General features: G+C 50.2%; 1 protein-coding gene across 1 annotated transcript; it reads left to right on the top strand.

Annotated features, from left to right (window-relative positions):
- The first annotated feature begins 6,510 nt into the window (after positions 1-6,510).
- Positions 6,511-23,572, top strand: Strc (stereocilin). Its single transcript, XM_051145037.1, has 30 exons — positions 6,511-6,568; positions 7,390-8,175; positions 8,263-8,287; positions 9,221-9,515; positions 9,618-10,598; positions 11,585-11,647; positions 11,744-11,854; positions 12,027-12,193; positions 12,288-12,474; positions 12,634-12,749; positions 12,984-13,116; positions 13,446-13,628; positions 13,922-13,960; positions 14,119-14,286; positions 14,438-14,506; positions 14,951-15,076; positions 15,305-15,363; positions 16,290-16,413; positions 16,524-16,636; positions 18,335-18,470; positions 18,864-19,060; positions 19,219-19,309; positions 19,638-19,794; positions 20,617-20,786; positions 21,342-21,497; positions 22,031-22,173; positions 22,348-22,496; positions 22,599-22,696; positions 22,792-22,939; positions 23,339-23,572. The coding sequence occupies exons 1-30, from the start codon at positions 6,511-6,513 to the stop codon at positions 23,425-23,427; spliced, it is 5,337 nt and encodes a 1,778-aa protein (XP_051000994.1). The 3' UTR covers positions 23,428-23,572.
- The last annotated feature ends 37 nt before the right edge of the window (positions 23,573-23,609 follow it).

The following is a 23,609-nucleotide window of genomic DNA, read 5'->3' as shown; positions in this document are numbered from 1 at the left end:
TCGCTTTGTAGACCAGGCTGGTCTCAAACTCACAGTGATCCACCTGCCTCTGCCTCCTGAGTGCTGGGATTAAAGGCGTGCGCCACCACGCCCGGCTAACTATGAGGTAATTTTGAGTCTCAGTTGCTTTGGTCTCCTGACACTGCTGTCCTAACATGCAATTTGTTTGCTGGTATAGGAGAGAGGTTGTTAAGGTATTGGTTAACATTGGTCAGGCACAACCCACTGGACAGAATGAATCAGCTGAGCTCATCTGACTGCAAAGGATCTAGAAAATGTGAGGAATTACTTGGTTAACCAGTAAGCGATAAATAGGGAAGCAACAGGGAGAGAAGTAATTGCCGCTTACGGAGGTTGGCATTTGGCCTTGTCAGGCAGAGGTCACCTGGTGGGAAGTTTTGTCCAGTGGTGTTTCAGAGTTCTCAACTCCTTTGGTTGCCTACCCACCCAAGCCCCCCAATCCCAGTATTTCAGTCCTCCCCCAGGCTCAATCATTTCATTTAGCATTTGAACCCCTATAATTTTAGTGTGCTTGTTCTATTTTTTAATTTTGATTACTTGTAGGTTGAGGTTTATCTTATTGTTGGCGGATCTTGCTAAACTATAAGCGATAATCATCACACCCAGCCTGAAACCCTTACTTCAGCCTTTAGCTCAGTCTGCATCCGTAACCGAACAATTATCTACCAACTACTTACTGCAGTATCATGTGGACTGCCAAGCAGTGTCCCATCCTGAGTTAAGTGATGGTGTCTAACAGTTTCCTCCGAGGTTTGCAACATTGCATCCTGCAGGAAGCTCTGTAAACAGGAAGACAAACAACTCAGCATAGCTTCAGGAGGTCCCCGGGACTGAGTAGATTCACTAGGTCCCTCTTTCCCGGTGTAAGCAATAAAAGATGAGAGTACCTTTCAGATTCAGAAAGCTGAACTGTAAAGAAGACCCCAGACCAGACCAGCTGCCTGGAAGATGTTTAGACCAACTGAGGCACCTAGAAAGGACACTCTCCAACCTTTTGATCTGTCTGCAGGCTGTATAGTATGCTCTAGATTCCCAGCTTTGTGAGATGTCACCCATGTTGGGGGCGGTTGGTCATTTAAGTAACCCCTCGTACATATTCCTGAAAGTAATCCCAATAAAAATGTATTGGTTCACCAAGTTGAACTTCGGTGTTGTCTATACTTTGGTCTGTTGTAGGTCACTTGTCTGGGATGCATAGATGTGTGTGTGTCTCCCAGGAAAGGTTTTGTCACACAACAGGTAAGGCCTCATTCCGATCCCTGACCGTGAAACATATTCTATACAGCAAGCTCATTGTATCCATGAGTTTCATATCTGTATATTCAATCAACTCTGAGTTGAAAAAAAAAAGCTTTACAATTATTTATGTGTGGGTATATTAATGTGTGTCTACACATTTGTATCTGGATGCATTCAGAGGCCAGAAGAAGGCTGCATCAGATTCTCCTGAGCTGGAGTAACAGGTAGTTAGTTGTAAGACGCCTGGCATTGGAGCTGGGAAGCCAACCTGGGGCCTCCTGAAGGGCAGTGTGTGATCTTGACCACTGATCTAACTTTCCAGCCCCAACCAAAAATTTTAATTACATCTGTACTGAACATATACACATACGTTTCTGGTAATTATTCCACAACAGGTAATATAAGAACTATTTGCACCGCATTGACGTTGTTCTGAGTATTATAATGTAGATACGATTTAAAGCATACAGTATGCTGTGTATAAAATATAAATGCTACAGCGTTTTATATTAGTGTCTTTAACTAGGTATTGAAAATTTGGAATACCATGAGGTGACTATTTGCTCCAATGGTTTTTGTTTTGTTTTGGTTTTTGGTTTTTCAAGACAGGGTTTCTCTGTGTAGCCTTGGCTGTCCTGGACTCGCTTTGTAGACCAGGCTGGCCTCGAACTCACAGCGATCCACCTATCTCTGCCTCCTGAGTGCTGGGATTAAAAGCGTGTGCAACCATCGCCCGGCTAATAGTTTTTTTTAGAAAAATGATTTATTATATATACAGTATTCTGCCTGCATGTATGCCTGCATGACAGAAGAGGGCACCAGATTGCATTATAGATGGTTGTGAGCCACTACGTGGTTGCTGGGAATTGAACTCAGGACCTCTGGAAAAGCAGCTGGTGCTCTTAACCTCTGAGCCACCTCTCCAGCCCCTGGTATTTATTTTTTTATTTTTATTTTTATTTAATGTACATAGATGATCTGCCTGCATTGTCTATCTGTATGAGGATGACAGATCCCATGGAAATGGGATTACAGCCAGTTGTGAGCTGCCTTATGGGTGCTGGGAATTGAACCTAGGTCCCTTGGAAGAACAGCCAGTGCTCTTAACCACTGAGCCATCTTTCCAGCCCCAACTTTAGTGGTATTTCAGTCATGATGCTGCCTCAGGCCCTGGATTACAGACATTCACAGCTATGCCTGCCAGGGTGCTCATCCATGAGTGGTTATAGACATAGGTTAGAAGCTTCCCAGGACACATAGCCAGTAAATATGCAACCAGGATTTGAACTGAGACCATGTTATATTTTGCTATCCTGTACACAGAAAAGAGGAGAATTTGTTATAATTGCTTGTGGAATCAAAGGGAGAAATTCATGAGCATTGCAGATTGGGCTGAAATCAGTAGCTACCTTGGGCAACCTACATCGTCTTCAGACTGGATGCAGGGACCTTGGTGGGCAAAGGGAAAAATACTGGCAAATGATACTTTAGATGGCTTAATTGGCTTTGGAAACTCCCAATGCTATATACTCAACTCCTTGGTGGCATGACTTAGCTCATTTCACTTCCTTGGGCCTCAGTTTCCCTGTCTATAAAACGTTTTATACAAATTGTTTTTAAATAGCATCTTAATTATATGTGATAATGGGTTTCATTATGACATTTTCATACATGTACATAATGTATTTCAGTAATACACTCTCTTACTCTCACAGATAGACACACACACAAACTTGTTTTATTTTGTGTGTGTGTGTGTATGTGTTCGTGTGAAGGTAGAGGACAATTTGTGGGAGTTAGTGTCCTCTTACCATCGTATTCTGGGGATGGAACTCAGGCTATTAGTCTTGGCAGCAGATACTTTACCATCTTCCATCCCATGGGCTTGAGGAAGGAATGGGAAAGGATTGTCAGGAAAGAACCGGGGAAAGGTTTAGGGAAAGCCTCACTATAAATTGCTACTTAGGACTAGAGTCAAGTAAAGACCCATGGGGACATATAAAAGAAAATGGAGCCACTTCTCTGGTAAAACACCAAAGGGCAGATTACAGTGGGCAGCAGAAGGGCCTGATGGCCCCAGGGATTCACTCATGGGACACCACAGTGGCGTCTGCTGAGATTCAGGCAGTCGCCTGGAAAAAGTGCTGAGGTCAGGGCTGGCTGGCTCTTAAGCTCTCGAGCTCACAGAGGCAAGGCAGAAGACAGGGAGTAATTCTCTTACTAAGGTGAACTGGTCAGTTATGTGAAAACTTCAGGTAGAAGAGTGGAGAAGGTTTGTATCCTTCCTACCCCCAACCCCCCACCTCCCCACTCCCCACCCTCAACCCCCTATCCCCCCACTTCCCCATTCCCCATTCCCCTACCCCCAACCCCCCTCCCCGCCCCCCCCCCCCAAACCCTGCCTACCGAGGAGTTTGAAATGATTGACTTTTCCCTGCAGGAATTCCCCAACGGTGAGGCTTTGAAGACCATGCTGGTGCAGAGCTAACTCACACTGGCCAGCAGACCTGGTTCAAGATGACCATGGCCATTGGGCTCTAACACAGTTATGTAAGCCTGGGGTGGGGGGATTTATGTTTCAGAGAAACAGTCTCTGCATCCAAAGGCCTTCTCCTTGACCAAGCTCTCCATTTCCTCTGAAAAGGCCACTAAGGGAGCAAGATCAGCAAGCCGTAGCCTGTCTTATCAAGGCGATAAGATGCTACTGTTCTATGCTGGTGTCCTAATTTGGTTTTCTATTGCTGATAAAACACCAAAATCAGCTTGAGGAGAAAAAGGTTTATTTCATCTTGCAGCTTACAGTCCTTACTGAGAGGGAGTCAGAGCAGAAACCCAATGCAGAAAACTGGTGGAAGGAACTGAAACAACCAAGGAGGAAACGCTGCTTGCTAACTGGTTCCCCATGACTTGCTTAGATGGCTTATAAGAAACTACCCAGAACCACCTGCCCAGGAGTAGCACTACCTACCCTGGGCTAGGCCCTCCCACATCAATTAGGAATCAGGAAGATGGCCCACGGGTATGCCCACTGGACAATGTGACCGAAGCAGTTCCTAAGTTGAGATTCCTCCTTTCCAGGTATGTCTGGTTTGTGTCAAGTTGACAAAAACTGAGCACAGCTCACCCTTGCTGAGGCTTAGGCAGCCACCCAGAAGTGTAGCTAGGACAACCTCATCCATCCCCCCAGAGACAATGCTATCTCAGTTCTCCTGCCAAGAAGCTACCGCTGCCAAGTACCAGCTACTGTGACGCTTTGACCAGGATCTGCTCTACCACCCTAGGACACTTCAAGTTCACTCCGATGCTACTTCCAAAATCTAGGGCCACTTGATCCTCAACTTCTGGGAAAAAATGGTGTTTACAAAGTTTCCATATCAGAAACTTAGCAATCATAAACACCTACACCAAAGCTTCTGGGCAGAGAACTCAGGCTCCCACTGTATTTATAATATAGGGCATGCTTATATTTTGCTGTATTTTTAAATATGGTTTCACTATGTAACCCTCGCTGGCCTGGAACTTGTTATATAGACCAGGCTGGACTTAGACTCACAGAGATCATCCTGTCTCTGCCTCCTGAATGCTGAGATTAAAGGCCTGTGCTACCATTCCAAGCTCAACACACTTGTTTTTGTGTGTGTTTTTTTTTTGTTTTGTTTTGTTTTTGTTTTTTTGTTTTTTTTGAAACAGGGTTTCTCTGTGTAGCCTTGGCTGTCCTAGACTTGCTTTGTAGACCAGGCTGGCCTCGAACTCACAGTGATCCACCTGCCTCTGCCTCCCAAGTGCTGGGATTAAAGGCGTGCACCACCACGCCCGGCCTGCCCTGGCTATTCTTGAACTCACTCTATAGGCCAGGCTGGCCTGGAACTCAGAGAGATCCACCTGCCTCTATGTCCTGAGTGCTGGGATTAAAGGCTTGTGCCACCATTGCCTGGCTTGATTTTTTTTAAAGTGTAGGGCCTCTTTAATCCTAGCACTCAGGAGGCAAAGGCAGGCATATCTGTGTGAGTCCTAGGCCAGCCTGATCTACATAGTTTCAGGGCAGCCAAGGGCTACATGGGGAGACTGTGTCTAAAAAGTAATGATGATGATGATGATGATTTGATTGCATGTATATCTGCACACCATGTGCATGCTTGGTGCCCTCAGAGGCCAGACGAGAAGGTCAGATCCCCTGAACTGCAATCAGAGATGGTTGTGAGCAGCCATATGAGTACTGGGAATCAAACTCAGGTCCTCGAAGAGCAGTCAGTGCTTTTAACTGCTGAGCCATCCCTCAAGCCCTGCAACATAGAGTTTTTATGCAAGAAAAAGTGACCAGATTCTGGCCAGACCAGCTAAGTTTCAGTGAACTCTTTCTAATCCATGAACAGGACTCCACGAGCAGGGAGTTTAAATCTGCCATGTTTGAATGGCCTAATCAGCAAGCCACAGCTCTCTGGGTCTCTTTCCTTACCTAGTAAGTAAAAGGTTTACCTGTGTGGTTTGTGGAGTCCTACCTGTCTCCTCATGTTGCGGGATTCTGAGGATTTATTTTCTTGTATTTGTGTGTTGTCTCTGTGTAGGTATGGGCACCGGAGTGCAGGGGCCACAGAGGCCAGAGCATTAGATTGATTCCCCTGGAGCTGGAGTGACAGGCAGTTGCGACCCACCCGACGTGGGTGCTGGGAATCAAACTCAGGTCCTCTGCAAAAGCAGCACAGACTCTTAGTTGTTGAGCCATCGGCTCAGCACCAATACTGTGGGTTTCTAGATAATAATGCCTTTAAGGTAATAACCCTTCTCCCTAAATGTTCCACCCTCAAAACGGATCTTAGTATCTTTTCTCTGCTCACAGCTCTATGCCCAGTTCCTTTCTCAAATTCCACAAATCTTCTTTGCCTCTCAAGCTCCTTTTATACCCTCTTTGCTCCCAAATGTAACCTCCAGATTACATTTCTAGGCTGCCTACTTCTCTCTGGCTCCTAACTCATGCTATCTCCTTGGGTAATACGCTGAGGGCCCCCGTGATCCCCTGTCATTCGTCCCTCTCTCAGGGGTACACCCTTCTCCCAAAGCCAAAGGATCAGGTATTCAGTGGCTCCGGTGACAAGCCTGATGTCAGGTTACAGATACTGTTTCCTGAGAGACCACACTACAGTGTCAGACGAGTCCCAGACTGTCTTCAACGCCCTATCTTCACTTGGCTGCTAGTCCTTCAAGGTGACAAACACCAGACTCCGCCTCTAGGACTAGTGAGCGCCTGGGAACATGGCTCCGAGCCTCCGGCCCCTGCTGCTGCTGTTCTTATTGCTGCTGTCACACAAAGGTGAGAACTGCCAGCTTGGGATGAAGGAGAATAACCTTTCCCTTCTTTTTAAAACTGTGTGGGGGTGGGAGGAGAAAGAGAGAGACAGACAGAGACAGAGACAAAGACAGAGACCTTTCCTCTCTTTTTAAAACTGTGTGTGAACACACACTCAAGAGGTGCCGTGGCACACAGGCAGACTTAAGGACAACTGCGGGATTTGATTCTCTCAAACCCACCAGATGGGTTCTGGGGTTTGAACGCAGGTTACCAGGCTTGCCAACAGAAGCCTTTACCCGTTGAGCCATCTCACTTGCCCCTCCTTCCCCTTTAACAGGACAAGAGTCTAGGTTAGCTGAGGGTGGTGGCTTGTGCCTGGTAGCCCAGTACTCCGAGGCAGAGGGTTGAGAGTTGAGTCCAGCCTGGATTACACAGAGAAACCTTGCCTCACAAAGCTTACAAAGTAATAGTGCGAGGGTTAGCCAGTTAGATAAACACTAAAGGGGCACCGAAGAGGGCCCAAACTGGTGCTATTAAGGATTCAGAGAGCAGGATGATGAGAGGGCCTCACTCCATCTTCAGATCCCAGCAGGGAATTATGGTCAAGGGAGAAGCTAGTTTGGACTTTAGGACTTTCTCCTTTAGCCATCTATCATCTTTTCTTCTTCTTCTCCTCCTCCTTCTTCTTTTTGGTTTTTTGAGACAGAGTTTCTCTGTGTAGCCTTGGCTGTCCTGGACTAGCTTTTTGGACCAGGCTGGCCTCGAACTCACAGCGATCGGCCTGCCTCTGCCTCCCGAGTGCTGGGCATGCACCACCCCCGGCTTTATCATCTCTCTTCTAGCGGCTTTGGCGCCTACTGAGCCTCAGCCTCTGGATCCTGGTCTCTCCCTTTTGAAGTCATTCATCTCCTCTCTGGACCAAGCACCTCATCGTTCCCTCAGCCAGTCACGGTTCTCTGCATTCCTGGCCAACGTTTCTTCTTCCTTTGAGCTTGGGAGGATGGGGGAGGGACCAGTGGGAGAGCCCCCACCTCTTCAGCCCCCTGCACTTCGTCTCCATGATTTCCTCGTGACACTGAGAGGTAGCCCAGACTGGGAGCCGATGCTAGGGCTTCTGGGAGATGTGCTGGCACTCCTGGGACAGGAGTTGACCCCCCGGGACTTTTTGGTGCACCAGGCAGGTGTACTGGGTGGACTTGTAGAAGCACTGTTGGGAGCTTTAGTTCCTGGAGGTTCCCCTGCTCCCACGAGGCCCCCATGCAGCCGCGATGGGCCCTCTGACTGTGTCCTGGCTGCTGATTGGTTGCCGTCTCTGATGTTGTTATTAGAGGGTACGCGCTGGCAGGCCCTGGTGCAGTTGCAACCCAGTGTGGACCCAACCAATGCCACAGGTCTTGATGGGAGAGAGCCAGCTCCTCACTTTTTACAGGGTCTGTTGGGCTTGCTTACCCCAACAGGAGAGCTGGGCTCTGAGGAGGCTCTTTGGGGTGGTCTGCTGCGCACAGTGGGGGCCCCCCTCTATGCTGCCTTCCAGGAGGGGCTACTCCGCGTCACTCACTCTCTGCAAGATGAAGTCTTTTCTATTATGGGTCAGCCAGAGCCTGACGCCAGTGGGCAGTGCCAGGGAGGTGAGTGCTGCCAAGGTGAGGGCTGGAATGCAGCAGGGAAAGAAGGCGAGGTTCGGGTTGTTTCCTTCATCACTCCTTCCCTCCTAGGTAACCTACAACAGCTGCTCTTATGGTAAGTAAGAGAAAACCTCCAGTCCTGTGGTGTTGGGTCTGAGCAATCTGTAGATAAAGTGCTGAAGGTGTTAGCCCCCAGAACTCAGGAGCAGATCATTAGAAGGGGTGTGGATAAATGGTTTTGGAGTGGGATGTCTGGGTTGGTGTTCAGCTCCCCGTCTTCATTGTCATGGACACGTCACACACGCAGTATGCACCTCGCTTTACCCATTTATAAAACAAAATTACTACTACTGCAGAGTTGTGAGGAGTAAAATGAGTTAATAAAAGCTGGGTACAGTGGCAGATACCTTTCATCCCAGCACTATCGAGGCAGAGGCAGGAAGATCTCCATGAGTTCAAGGCCAGCCTGGTCTATGGATCAAGTTGCAGGACAGTCAAGCCTACACAGAGTAACCCTGTCTTGGAAGGGGAAAAAAGAATTGCTAAAGAGTAAACCATTTAGAACAATGTCTGCATATAATACCTAATACATGTTAGCTGGTAAAGACAGGGTTTCGGGGCATGGGGAACAACAGGACTCCTCTACTTCAGCACACCAATGCTAGAGCACAGTTGGACATTCGCAGTTGGACATGCGCAGTTACCCTGTCCTGATGTGAGGCCCCAAACAAGGGTTCTGTTGAAGCTACCTAAAACCAGACAATGAAAGGAAAAAAGGGTGGGACCAGGTGGATAGGAGTGCGCCGCCCCAGGCAATTTTGTGCCTTGGCAGCATAGATTTCTGTAGTTTCCTTTATCCTAGTATTCAAGCCAGTGATTCCTATATTCTCAGGAAGCTTACTGTAGGAAAAACCCGTGTTTGCCTAAAAGCCTCCCCCCATGTCCCCCCCCCCCCCCCCACGCACAGAGCTCTGAGCTAGGGTCAAAGTCTTCCATTAGAGGAACTGCAGACTGATCCCAGCCTGCCGGCTCCTCCCTCTGCGCCCAGGGGTATGCGGAACAACCTTTCCTGGGACGCTGAAGCTCTGGGTTTTCTGTCTGCATCACCACCTCCACCCCCTGCGCTCTTGCACTGCCTGAGCACAGGTGTGCCTCTGCCCAGGGCTTCCCAGCCTGCAGCTCCCATCGGCCCTCGGCAACAGCGAGCCATCTCTGTGGAGGCCCTTTGTGAGAACCACTCGGGCCCAGAGCCACCCTACAGCATTTCCAACTTCTCTATCTACTTGCTCTGCCAGCACATCAAGCCTGCCACCCCACAACCCATTCCTACCACCCCACAACCCGTTCCTACCACCCCACAGCCCATCCCTACCACCCCACAGCCTGTCCCTACCACCCCACAGCCCATCCCTACCACCCCAAGCCCCCCTCCTACCACCCCAGAGCCCCCTCCTAGCACTACTGTCATCTGCCAGACAGCTATATGGTATGCAGTTTCATGGGCACCAGGTGCCCGAGGTTGGCTCCAGGCCTGCCATGATCAATTTCCTGATCAGTTTCTGGACATGATCTGCAGCAACCTCTCATTCTCATCCCTGTCTGTCCCCAATCGTCGCTTGGTAAAGCAGCTCTGTGCTGGCTTGCTCCCACCTCCTACCAGCTGCCCAGATGGCCTGGTCCCTGTGCCCCTCACCCCAGAAATATTCTGGGGTTGCTTTCTGGAGAACAAGACACTGTGGGCTGAGCGGTTGTGTGTGGAGGAAAGTCTACAAGCTGTGCCCCCCCGAAACCAGGCTTGGGTTCAGCATGTATGTCAGGGCCCCACCTTGGATGCCACTGACTTCCCACCCTGCCGCATTGGGCCCTGTGGGGAACGCTGCCCAGATGGGGGCAGCTTCCTGCTCATGGTCTGTGCTAATGACACCATGTATGACGCCTTGGTTCCCGTCTGGGCTTGGCTAGCAGGCCAGTGCAGGCTAAGTCGTGGAGGAAATGACACTTGCTTTCTAGAAGGCATGCTGGGCCCCTTGTTGCCTTCTCTGCCACCTCTAGGGCCATCCCCACTCTGCCTGGCTCCTGGTCCCTTTCTGCTGGGCATGCTATCCCAGCTGCCGCGCTGTCAGTCCTCTGTGCCAGCCCTCGCCCACCCCACACGCCTGCATTATCTCCTGCGCCTACTGACCTTCCTTTTGGGTCCAGGGGCTGGGGGTGCTGAGACTCAGGGAATGCTGGGTCAAGCCCTGCTGCTCTCTAGTCTCCCAGACAACTGTTCGTTCTGGGATGCCTTCCGCCCGGAGGGCCGGAGAAGTGTACTGAGGACGGTCGGGGAGTACTTGGCGAGAGAAGAGCCAACCCCTCCAGGCTTAGAGTCCGCTGTTGCCCTCAGCTCTGGCATGAGCAAGATGGAGCTTCTATCCTGCTTCAGCGTGAGTGAACTGCCACCACCGTAGAAGCCCCTGGAGCAAAGGAAGGGACTCCAGGAAATCTGTTTACTATAGAAAAGAGAAGTAATGCAGCACTCAGAGGGGTTTAAGTATAGAGCTCTAATGCAGGGCAGTGGTGGCGCACGCCTTTAATCCCTGCACTCGAGAGGCAGAGGCAGGCGGATCCCTGTGAGTTTGAGGCTAGCCTGGTCTACAAAGTGATTCCAGGACAGCCAAGGCTACGCAGAGAAACCCTGTCTCAAAAAAAAAAAAAACAAAAAAAAAAAAACAAAAAAACAAAAAACCCCAAAAAAACCAAAAAAACTGACTCTTAGGATAGCTGCCAAGTCCATATGGAATGCTAGGTGCTGTGGGTTTAGCCTAGTGCACGATACATAAACATACAGAAAACGTCATTTGTCATTCTGTCCCACTCTCTGACTCTTGCCTCTTCTGCCACAGGAAGCTTTAATTTTTCTCCCTAACAAGTGAGGATTGTAGGTTGGAAAGTAAGAATAAAAGGGAAAGATTTAAGGGGAGTATAAACCAGAAGTCTGGTTAGGTTCAACTATTACATAAAGTGCTATCATCTTCGGCAAGGGATGTTTTCCTGTGTTGTAGATTCTTTTCTGTATGCCAGCAGAGCTTAAAATATGTTAAATTTCATAATTAATTCATCGAATATCTGTTATGTAAAAGGCACTGTGTGAAATTTGTAAAATGGAGTTAGATAGAACGCAGTCACTCTATCTAATTTGGCTCAGGCCTACAAGTATTTGAGGAGCGAGCTATAGGCATCGCACTGGAGAGAGCACAAGAGCAGTTAGGATATGGTCCCAGATTTAACAAGGACCGCCATCTGAGGAGACTCACATACTGGCTTCAGATGAAGGACACGCAAGCATCCCTACAAAGTTGAGTTGAAGTGCCTGGGGAGCTTTGGGAGGATCAAAGGGAGAGACAAGTCTCCTGTGTTTTATCCTCACCAGCCTCTACTATGGGATCTACTCCGGAGAGAGAAGAGTGTTCGGGTCCTAAAGATCCTGGTGAAGGTAGTAGGTGGAGGGGCATGTGGCTGGCTGAGTGACAGACATGGCTTGTGGTGTCTGGCTGTTGAGGCCGTATCCACCGTAGCCTCCTGTCCCCAGGCCTACCTGCACATGCCTCCGGAAGACCTTCAGCAGCTGGTGCTCTCGGCAGAGACGGAGGCTGCGCAGGGCTTCCTGACGCTCATGCATCGCTCCTGGGCTCAGCTGAAGGTGAGCAACAGCGGGAAGCGGGACAAGAACAGGAGGAATAAAGAGACCAGCAGCACTCAGATCCTAGCATTCTGGGGGGCTTGCTTAAGTGAAAAGAGGGAACCTCAAAGACCGGCATGGCAAAAGATACTGAATAACCTCAGAGGCGGCATCCGTTTCTACGTTGCCACAGGTTCCACCATCCGAGGAGCAGGCTGTGGGGCGCCTGACGGCTTTGCTGCTCCAGCGATACCCACGCCTCACCTCCCAGCTCTTCATCGACTTGTCACCACTCATCCCCTTCCTGGCTGTCCCCGACCTGATGCGTTTCCCACCATCCCTTCTGGCCAATGACAGCGTGTAAGCACCACTCCTACAGCCAGAGTATCCATCCTGACAAGACCTTAGCGGAGAGGATGACGTAAGAAAAATGTTAAGACCCGTTTCTCCTTAGCCTGGCTGCCATCCGGGATCACAGCTCAGGAATGAGGCCTGAACAGAAGGAGGCCCTGGCAAAGCGCCTGCTGGCCCCTGAGCTGTTTGGAGAAGTGCCAGACTGGCCCCAGGAGCTGCTGTGGGCAGTGCTGCCTCTGCTTCCCCATCTCCCCCTGGAGAACTTTCTACAACTCAGCCCTCACCAGGTATGAAAATCGTTATTCGACTGCACCACCACCCTCCTCAAGGTGGGACGGAAGTCAGTGGCAGGTCTCCCAGTGGGGATCCCTGTCTCACCATTCCCTCCCCCTCCCACCCTCCTCCCCCACCCCCCCCCCCCCACCACCTCTCCTTCTCTATCTCAGATCCAGGCCCTGGAGGATATCTGGCCAGTGGCAGGTCTTGGGCCAGGGCACGCCCGGCATGTGCTTCGTAGCCTGGTAAACCAGAGCATGGAGAATGGTGAGGAGCAGGTGCTCAGGTGAGTGGCTGTGAGACCAAAGACTGAGACCAGCGTGGAGGTGGTAGAGAAGCAGGCTAGGGTGCTAGGAAGGATGCAGCAAGAGAGAAGGAAGTGGCCCTGGCGAGCTAGGGGTTCTGAGAGAGAAACCAACACATGGTTGTTTTAGTTTATATAGCTACTCTATGTAGCAAATAGTTTGTGCCTGGATACTTAGCAGTGACCACAGCGAGGCCAACTTCATGTCTCCTTCAGGCTTGGGTCCCTTGCGTGTTTCCTGAGTCCCGAGGAGCTACAGAGTCTGGTGCCCTTGAGTGATCCAATGGGGCCGGTAGAACAGGGCCTGCTGGAATGTGCCGCCAATGGGACCCTCAGCCCAGAAGGACGGGTGAGGCGTTGGTACAAATCTGAAAGACTCCAGACTCCCCCAGGGACTGTGAGTGACTTGCCCAATTTCACCAGCTAAGCTGAAGCACAGTGGGGTGGTCTCCTTATCTCACTCCCTGGCCCCACTATTCCTTGGGGCCTTAGCCGTTCTTACCTCCTCCCTCCTCTTCCTGTCCCTACCCTATTACACATTTTGTAACCTCGAACCAGTTTGATCTGGTCCACGCCTGGTTCAAAGCCCTGGTAAGTCCAGATGTGGGTTTTGGAAAGGCAGTCCTGGATACAGCTGTGCTTTCTCCCCAGCGCCAGCCAAGGCTTCCTTTGTTACAGGTGGCATATGAACTTCTGGGTGTGTTACGTTCAGCCGGAGGAGCTGTCTTAAGCCCCCGAGAGCTGCGGGTCTGGGCACCTCTCTTTCCTCAGCTGGGCCTCCGCTTCCTGCAGGAGCTGTCAGAGCCCCAGCTCAGAGCCATGCTTCCTGCCCTCCAGGGAGCCAGTGTCACACCTGCCCAGGTGGGCTTGTCTTACTCCCTGAAGCGCCCCCCCCCCCCCCGAGTCATGAGCATCTCCTGTAGGGCTATCATTTGCTCTCCCTTCCCCCTGGGTAAGGGCTGAAGGTGAACTGTGTGTCAGCAAGGCATGCCTCCTTCCCCTTTCTCAGCTCAAGAAGCACCTGCAGACAGGTTGGTCCCTGAGGTGACAAAGAGGGGACGGGGAAACTTTAGAGGGCAGGTCCGGGGACCTAGTGGTTAGGCCTTGGCTGCTGGGGCCTGAGAGCTGTTGATTCCTGTTCCATCCTGTTACAGGCTGTCCTGTTGTTTGGAAGGCTCCTTCCTAGGCACGAAGTGAGTAGCAGTAAGTTCTCAGTCTACCCCAGCCGGCTCTGTTCCCCACTCCATGGCTGTAGCATCCGCCCTCTCACCCTCTCAGCTGCCCTCTACCTTACTGTCTTCTCTAACATCTGCCCCTCTCCTTCAGAACTCTCGTCTCTCTCGTCCCTTAGCTATCCCTGGAGGAACTCTGCTCCTTGCACCCTCTTCTGCCAGGTCTCAGCCCCCAGACACTCCAGGCCATCCCTAAGCGAGTTCTGCTTGGCGCTTGTTCCTGCCTGGGCCCTGAGCTGTCAAGGCTTTCGGCCTGTCAGACTGCAGCGCTGCTGCAGACCTTTCGGGTATGAGAACAGGGAGAAAGAGATGAGCAGAAGGTGGGGTGGTAATGTAGAGGGTGGGCATCTTCCTTGTGGCCAGGGACCACACAGGCGCGCGTGCACACACACACACACACACACACACACACACACAATACTGCTAATTCTTGTGCAGGTAAAAGATGGTGTTAAAAATGTGGGTGCAACAGGTGGCGGCAGCTCAACTGTGTGCATTCCTGGTCAGGTATGTGTGGGATCTCCAGACTGAGCACCTCTCTCCATGTTCTGGGCAGTTTCTTCTAGCTGGTGTTGCCTCGCACACTCCCCCGGTGGTGGCTCTGAAAGCTCAAGTTCTGCACCTGCCTAGATATTAAGAATATCCCTGTTCCTGGTGCAGTACAGCACTACTCCCGCTGTCCTACAGTGTCAAAGCCGGAAGGCCTGGGATCATCCAGGCCAACCTCCTGCTTTCGCATGAAAGGAGTCAGGCCGAGAGGGGCTAGGGGACTTCTGTTTATCAGGTGTCTCACTAACAAATAACAACCTCAACAGCCTGCACTGTGAGGGGCGCCTAAGCCCTCAGTGCTGCAGTGGCAAATGCCATTCCACTCCATCCGAGCTTTGACCCCCTTTCTGCCCTTCTCTGAGGGCTAGTGCAGACCCTCTTACCTATCATCACTGCCAGCAGCCCATCCCCACCACTTGGCCAGACTGCCTGCTTCCCCTGCTCCCGTTAAAGCTGCTACAGCTGGACACCGCGGCTCTTCTGGCAAACCGGAGACGCTATCGGCAGCTGCCTTGGTCCGAGCAACAGGTAACACTTTCTTCTGCCCTTAGAACTCCCTCTCTGTCTTCTCCACTTCCTTTAACCTGCCCCTCCCCGTGTGTGTGTGTGTGTGTGTGTGTGTGTGTGTGTGTGTGTGTGTGTGTAGTAGGACTTTGGAAAGCGGGGCTGGTAGAGAAACAGGGCCTCATGCTCCCCTCTGAGGCCCTCAAGACAGCTCCTCTCCTGGGAAGCTCTTCTTTCCTTGTCTATTTATAGGCACAGTTTCTCTGGAAGAAGATGCAAGTGCCTACCAACCTGACCCTGAGGAGTCTGCGGTGCGTAGCTATGATGCATGCACAGTTGGTTCAATTCAGTTGACACTATTAAGTGCTCACCATCTGCCAGGCGCTGTGTGATGGGGAACAAGGAGGGACTCTCAGTCCAGCCTTGCCAACAGCCTGACTTTCCTCTGTCCCCTCCACAGTGCTACAACTATCCCTGTTGTTGCTGTGGGACTTAGAAAACTGGGGCTCATGTCACATCCCTGTTACCGAGAGTCAAGTCTCTTAGTTACTCTAAGCTTCAGATTTTTTCTTTCACAGAATGAGAATTAAAAGAGAACTATAGTGAGCCAGGCATGGTGACACACGTCTTTAATCCCAGCACTCGGGAGACAGAGACAGGAGGATCTCAGTGAGTTCGAGGCTAGCCTGGTCTACAAAGTGAGTCTAAGACAGCCAGAGCTCTTTACACAGAGAAACCCTGTCTTGAAAAACCAAAAATAAAATAAAATAAAATAAAATAAAATAAACAAATAAAAGAGAGCAATAGTGAAGATTGAGTGAGATTAAGGCATTAACACAGTAACCTGGCCCAGTAGAAACTCCCAGTAGACATTTGTTGTTCTTAATTTAATTCAAGGTGACTCTCGAGCTGCTAGAGAAAGAAGTAGGTATCACTTTACTTACACCTACAGTAAAAGCACCAGGGGCTTTGGAATCTGAAGACATAGCTCTAGTCTCAACTTACTTTCTCACAGACTAATGTTAAGAATATCCCTTGGCCTCCGTAGATCTTTATTTTCTCACTACTGAACAGTGATGATGTTATGGGAAACCAGTGATGTTATCTATATGCAAACACTTCACAAGCTGTAAGTGGCCACCAGTAACATCTGTCTTTGTGTCGAGAGTGCTGATATTAAGGATCAGGCAGGCTATTACATGTGTTCCAGAACATCTTCCCACTCATATGCCCACAGGGCTCTGGGCAACCTGGCAGGGGGCATGTCCTGTGAGTTTCTGCAGCAGATCAGCTCAATGGGAGACTTCCTTGAGGTGGTGCACATGCTCTACCAACTGCCCACTGGTGTTCGAGGGAGCCTGGTGAGAGGGTGTCTTAGGTTTTAGTGAGAGGCTTGGACCCTGGGTTCAGAACCCCAGCCCCCATGCCCAACTCTGTCTTGACCCTGCCCTCTCTACCCTGTACTTCTTAGCGGGCCTGTATCTGGGCAGAGGTACAGCGAAGGATGACAATGCCGGAGCCAGAGCTGACCGTCCTGGGGCCAGAACTGAGTGAGCTTGACACAAAGCTACTCCTGGACTTACCGTAAGTGCATGCCTGGAGATGCGGGGCTCTCCCTTGGGGTGCTCACCTACAAGTAGAAGCGTCCCACTTGGGAAATACCCAGAAGAGGTAACTTTCTGTCTAGTGCTCTTCTGATTATTTATAACCCCAAACAAGACTCTTTTATAGTTGTTTTGTGCATCTTTCCACTCCCAAGAATGGCCCTGGCACAGGAAAGCTAATACTGTGTTGTGGCCATCAGGTGAATTTAGGGAAAATCTAGGCTACATTAATGGATGTGTAGTAACTGAAATGAAGGAGGAAATGGTCTATTTATGTCCCAGAGGGCTGTAATCTGATTAGAGCACTATGTTTTCAGTGTGTTCAGGGGAGTGGATGGGTGTAATGGTGGGGTGGTGCAGAAATGAAGTGTGTTTAAAAGCCTTCAAATCCCTGAGAAGCTATCAAATAGAAGGTGTACAGGCTTATTTGTGAGTGGTTCCATGGGGGTGAGACTAGGATTAATAAGGTAAAAAACCAGAATTTTTTGCACAATGTAATGCAATTGAAATAGTGAGTTTCTGCTCATTTGTGCTATCCAAATCTAAGCTGGATGGTCTTGTGGAAGGAATGTTAGAGAGCCAGTTCCAATATGAATTGGAGGAGAGAAGACTAGGTGAACCTAAGATTCTACCATCTCAGAGATTCTAGCTTATGAGTACCCTTTAAAAAGGGTCTCACAAAAAAAATAAATAAAATAAAATATAAAGGGTCTCACTGTGTGGCCCTGGCTGGCCTAGAACTCGCTGTGTAGACCAAGCTGGCCTCCAACTCCTAGAAATCCACTTGTCTCTGACTCCAAAGTGCTGGTATCAAAAGTGTGTGCCACAACATTCAGCTTTTTTTTTTTGTATCTTTAATAATTTATTATTTTATTTTATGAGTATTTTGCCACATGTATTTCTATATACCAAGAACATCCCTAGTTCCCACAGAGGATGTTGGATCCCCTGGAACTGGAGTTACAGATGGTTGTGAGTTGCCGTGGGAGGTACTGGGAATTGAACCCTGGGTCCTCTGGAAGAGTCACCAGTGCTCTTAACCACTGAGCCATCTCTCCAGCCCCTACTTTATGAATACCTTACCCATGTGCTTCTTTTCTCATTTTCCCAGCCCCTTTCCATCTGAGCTGTAGGGAAAGGGTGGAGTTAAAGTCTTCCTGGAGATGGGTGGGTAGTGGAGGCAACTAATACCCATATGCACAAGACTTCCTGTAGATTTTAGTACACATACACTTGACCCTATATAGAGTACAGGTGCCACTTATGATTTCTGTTTGCTTTTTAAGGCCATTTAAATCTCTGTAACTATGCTGGTTCTCTAAGATAATGTGGAACTCCAAGAGCCCAGCTGAGGTAAAAGACCTTGGACCATGAGTCAGAAACCTAAAGTTCCTCACTTGTGAAAGGATGATAACAGTGCTTATTTGATTTGAACAGTGCTTAATAGCTGGGGCTTTTGATTTCATCACATCAGGTAGGACTGTTTCAAAGGACCGATAGAGATAGCTGCTGTCTCTGTTTTCTCCCTTCAAGCACATGGTGGGAAGTGGCTTCGTACCGTTGGATATCAGTTCTGTGTACAGTCACAGGTTTAGGTCTGGTATTAGGAATATGGGACCTCTCAATCAGCCCTTCTCAGATCCACTTGAATGTCACCACTGTCCAATTTCAATAATAGGATCCAACTGATGGACAGATTATCCAATGACTCCATTATGTTGGTGGTGGAGTTGGTCCATGGCGCTCCAGAGCAGCTGATGGCACTGACCCCACTCCACCAGGCAGCCTTGGCAGAACGGGCACTAAAAAGCCTGGTAAGAGTCCACCCTATCAGACTCAGATCTGCTGTTCTTAGTGAGCTTAGCTCCTCCAATAGTGCTTTTTCATTTCTAGGCCCAAGCCCTAGACTGCTAACCTACCGACCAACCTCAGCTTCTAGACCTGCCTCTTGATTCTTTGATAAACCTGCTTCATGTTTGATGTTTGTGTCCCTTGGAGTCTAAGAAATCCTCTGGATTCTGCCTCTCCGTCTTTCTATCTGCTTCTGTCTGAGCTCATTCACCAGTTAAGGCAGTGAACAAGAGCTTTGGTCTTCATAGTAGCTAAGTTGGAAGTAGGAGGGTCGGGGGTCAAGGGCCTTAGTATTTTGATCAAAGAGTCTGGTATTGAGTCAGGAGCATTGTCCAAGGCTCGGTGCCCCTCTCCAGGCCCCAAAGGAGACCCCAATCTCTGAAGAAGTGCTGGAGACGTTGGGCCCCTTGGTTGGATTCCTGGGAATAGAGAGCATACGACGGATCCCTTTACCAATTCTACTGTCCCATCTCAGTCAGCTGCAGGGCTTCTGCCTAGGCGAGACATTTGCCACAGAGCTGGGATGGATGCTGTTGCAGGAGCCGGCTCTCGGGTATGCCCCTTTCAGTACCCTCCTCTACTCAGGCCCTCGACCACCAGCCCGAGTGGTATCCCATTCCATATGCTTAAAAGGGTCCTTGGCTTCCCCAGTCACAGCACATCATATTTTCATCCCAGCTCAGTCCCTCAACTGTCCCTTCTGTCCCCTAGGAAACCAGAGTTGTGGAGCCAGGAGGAAGTAGAGCAAGCTGGACGCCTAGTATTCACTCTGTCTACTGAGGCTGTTTCCCTGATCCCCAGGGTGAGGTGAAGGAGCAAGGAGACTGAGGGGTGGCTGTGGGAAGCTAGGTCATGGAGGGCAAAGGGAGCTCAGCTTGGATCTGGGGAGACTGATAAACAAAGGCAGGACTTGTTTGTGGCTGTTTGTTTGTTTGTTTGAGACAGCCAGGCTGGCCTGACCCCATTCTGTAGCCCAGGCTGGTTTTTAAGAATCCTGACATTCCTGCCTCAGCATCCACAGTGCTGGGATACCTGGCATGAGCCTCCACACCGGATGATAGGATCTTGAAATTATAACACCTGTCCCTGGCCACCATGTTGCCTTTCTTTGCCTTTACTCTCTCCTGCAGGAGGCGTTGGGCCCAGAGACCCTGGAGCGGCTTCTAGGAAAACAGCAGAGCTGGGAGCAGAGCAGACTGGGACATCTGTGTGGGGGTCCACAGCTTGCCCACAAGAAAGCAGCTCTAGTAGCTGGGATTGTGCATCCAGGTGCTGGGAGTCTCCAAGGTGAAGCCCCCCACCCCACCCCACCCCCGCCGCCAGTACTCATATGTCCAGCAGGGTGTGTAAGAGATGGCAACAAGGCAAACAATGCAATTGAGAGCCTGGGTGGGTGAATGTTGGCGGCTGAGCTTTACTTGCCCTTTGCAAGGCCCACCATTGCTAGCACCACAGTGGGGTGGGGTGGGAGGCAGGGCTCGAGCAGATTTCCTGATCTTTGGTCATCAGGAAAGCACAGAGTTACAAGATGATATTCAAGGTTTCCTCTAGTTGTAAGGATCTATAGTGCTGGGAGTTTCTAGCCCCTTAAATGTTTAAAGTCAGGTGTGGTGGTACACACGCTTGTCATCCAAACACTTGGGAGTGGAGGCAGGAAGACCAGGAATTCAAGGTCTGCATTAGCTACTTAGCAGATTTAAGGGCAACCTGGGCTTTACAAATCCTGTCTCAAAAACAAAACAAAATAAAACAGAAAGTTAGCCTGGAGTTCTATTTTCTTGTTCTCTTTGGCCTGGCAAAGGGTGGTGCTCTCTGCTGGGGAAATCCCTAGACAGAAGGAGACATCCTGAGGCTAGAGACCTGGGTTCCAATTCAGCTTTTTCCATTCAATACCTGAGCCATCTCCTCTGTGGTCTATTTAACACAGGATGGTTTGTCGTATCCAGTCACCTTTGTCCAGATACCCTGTGAGCCCTATAATCCTCATTGTCACCGTTCCTTAACCCATGCTACCCACGCTGCTCTGTCCTCCAAAGGTTGAATGAGCTCTGTCACTGCAGGCATAATTTAGGATTACACTGAGCCTTTGTCTCTGTCTTCTTCCTTCAGAGCCTGTACCGAACTGTGCAGACATACGGGGGACCTTTCCAGCAGCCTGGTCTGCGGCACAGATCGCAGAGATGGAGCTCTCAGACTTTGAAGACTGCCTGTCACTATTTGCTGGAGACCCAGGACTTGGTCCTGAGGAACTGCAGGCAGCCATGGGCAAAGCCAAGCAGGTTAGGGATGGAGAGATGGATAGGGGCCGTGCGGGTAAAAACACAAGCAAGTTGAGTATGTGTGACATGGGACACGAGGGAATGGAGAATTAGGTAAGAGGTGGGGAAACAGAAGATGAAAGTGAGAGGTGTGGATTATAAGGAGGAGGCAGAGGGGCTCAGTATTGAAGAAAGGGCGCTACAATGGATAGAGGCACTAGCTGAATGCGTATAAAATGGTCCAGGGAGCAGGGTCTTAAAAGGCACTTGCTGGCTCCCATGTCAGACTGGCCAAGAGTCTCTGGAGTTTGGGTCTGGGGTCTGCACTTTAGCAGGTGCCTCAGGGGATCTGGTGCATATAAAGTTTAGAATTCATGGGCTGGAGTTTGCTCTTCTTTCCTACTGAGACTCCAGCCTTTCAGTAACCCCTGACTCAGAGACTCTCATCTTACTGTCGAGGAAATGAGAAACAAGGCGAGCGATCTGACCGGTGTCCCAGAGCTAAAGCCCAAGAGCCAGCCTTCCACTCCTAGACCAGTGCTTTTTCCACTCACATCATTCCCATCTTCCTCCTAGTTGTGGGGTGCCCCCCGGGGATTCCGTCCTGAGCAGATCCTGCAGCTGGGCCGGCTCCTGATAGGTCTAGGAGAGCGAGAGCTGCAAGAGCTGACCCTGGTGGACTGGGGTGTGCTGAGCAGCCTGGGGCAAATAGACGGCTGGAGCTCTGTCCAGGTACTATCGGCTCTCTTCCTCGCCTTGCCTTGGACAGCTGTCCTGTAGACCTAGCCCTCTCAATTACTCAAGCCCAAGGGACTTTCTCTTGGAATCCTTTCTGGCCACTCTTTCCATCTTCTCTAGTTTTGGGATTCGTTTTGTTTTTAAACAGGGTCTTAGGGAGCCCACCTTGGTTTTGACCCTGTTACACAGCTGAGGATAGTCTAGAACTCCCGATCCTGCTGCCCCTGTCTCCTAAATTCTGGGATTACAAGTGTGTCACCACACTTAGCTTGTCTTTTCTTAATACACTAGCTACACTAGTGACCCTAGGAGCTCTCTAAGGGCCTGGATAATGGTGCTCTCTAGCCTCGTTCCCCCCTTTCGCCTCCTGTTTTTTGTGAGGGGAAGGGTGTGTCCTGGATTTTCTCCATGGCTATTGGATCTTCAGATGTTAATAACAAGGCAATATTGTGCAGTAGCCCCTCCCCTCCCTAGTCATCCCCACTCACTAATTCTCTATGATTTCTCTCTCTCCTGTGCACCCCCAGCTCCGAGCTGTGGTCTCCAGTTTCCTACGGCAGAGTGGCCGGCATATGAGCCACCTGGACTTCATTTACCTGACAGCACTAGGTTACATGCTCTGCGGCCTGCGGCCAGAGGAGTTGCAGCATATCAGCAGTTGGGAGTTTAGGTCACGTATGGAAGGTTTGGGGGTGGTGGTGCTGTAGTGGAGGTGGGTTCACGAAGGGCTTACTTATCCCATGAAGGAAGGGAGTCCATTTGAAGCCAGCTCTTTTTCTCCATCTTACGACCACAGCCCCTGTCACTGAAACTGAATTCTCCCTCTCTTCCTACTGCCCGACAGCCAAGCAGCTCTCTTCCTGGGCAGCCTGCATCTCCCGTGCTCTGAGGAACAGCTAGAAGTTCTGGCCTATCTCCTTGTGCTGCCTGGCGGCTTTGGCCCAGTCAGTAACTGGGGGCCTGAAATCTTCACTGAAATTGGCACAATAGCAGGTGGGGGAGCCAGTCTGCCGTTTGTCACACTAGGTGTCAGGCTTTGGTTCCCACATCATGGGCGAGCTGTGATAATTACTTGTGTTTCACTCCCTTCACTAGCCGGCATCCCAGACCTGGCTCTTTCAGCGTTGCTGCGGGAACAGATCCAGGGCCTGACTCCTCTGGCCATTTCTGTCATCCCTGCTCCCAAGTTTGCAGTACGGTTTGGTGGACTGGGACCTAGGTTTACTGCAGGGAGAGCATGGGCCCGATGGGGTTAGATGGGTGTGCTGACTCCTGTCCTTTCCTCTAGGTGGTATTCAACCCCATCCAGTTATCCAGTCTCACCAGTGTTCAGGCTGTAGCTGTTACTCCTGAGCAAATGGCCTATCTGAGTCCTGAGCAGCGGCGAGCGGTTGCATGGGCCCAGCATGAAGGGAAGGAGATCCCGGAACAGAGGGGTAAGTTAGCAAGGGCAGTTTAAGAAGCTGTCATCTGACCCAGACTCCAAGTCCTAATGGTGCTGTCTGGCCCTTGGAACCCACACAGGAGAAGCTCTAGAGTGGAGGGGCCTATATTTTATTTATTTATTTATTATTATTATTATTATTTTTTCTTTTTTGGTTTTTCGAGACAGGGCTTCTCTGTGTAGTCTTGGCTATCCTGGACTCACTCTGTAGACCAGGCTGGCCTCAAACTCACAGCGATCAGCCTGCCTCTGCCTCCTGAGTGCTAGGATTAAAGGCGTGTGCCACCATGCCCGGCTAGAGGGGCCTATATTCATAGAGCTAGTTCCAAAGCATCAAAGGCCCCTAGGGAACAGAACTGTGACATCCCTCCCATTCCTTGTCTCATTATAGGTCGAAGCTCAGCCTGGGGTCTCCATGACTGGTTCCAAGCCTCCTGGGTCCTGGCACTGACCATCAGCTTTCTTGGCCCCCTATTGTGATCCTGTCCCTTCCGTTGAGGGGGAACGCTTGCATCATACTGAACAAACTGTAAATGGAAGTGCATTCTAGTTCTTCTCTGTAAGTGGGTGATGAACATGGGTAAAATTCTAATGCATTCCACCCACCTGAGAGTCAGTGTTCCCGGCATATATGTCTCCTGCCGTCATGGATAACCCCAGTT

Source organism: Acomys russatus, chromosome 4, assembly GCF_903995435.1.
Source record: "Acomys russatus chromosome 4, mAcoRus1.1, whole genome shotgun sequence".
In the NCBI taxonomy this organism is placed as follows: Eukaryota; Metazoa; Chordata; class Mammalia; order Rodentia; family Muridae; genus Acomys; species Acomys russatus.
This window is presented reverse-complemented; position numbering and strand designations above follow the sequence as displayed.

Excerpts from the sequence above, each read along its gene's own strand:
- Strc (XM_051145037.1), top strand. The coding sequence starts at position 6,511 with ATGGCTCCGAGCCTCCGGCCCCTGCTGCTGCTGTTCTTATTGCTGCTG. Across the intron at positions 12,475-12,633 it reads TACAACTCAGCCCTCACCAG|ATCCAGGCCCTGGAGGATAT; the intron begins GTATGAAAATCG and ends TCTCTATCTCAG. Across the intron at positions 13,961-14,118 it reads GGCTCCTTCCTAGGCACGAA|CTATCCCTGGAGGAACTCTG; the intron begins GTGAGTAGCAGT and ends CTCGTCCCTTAG.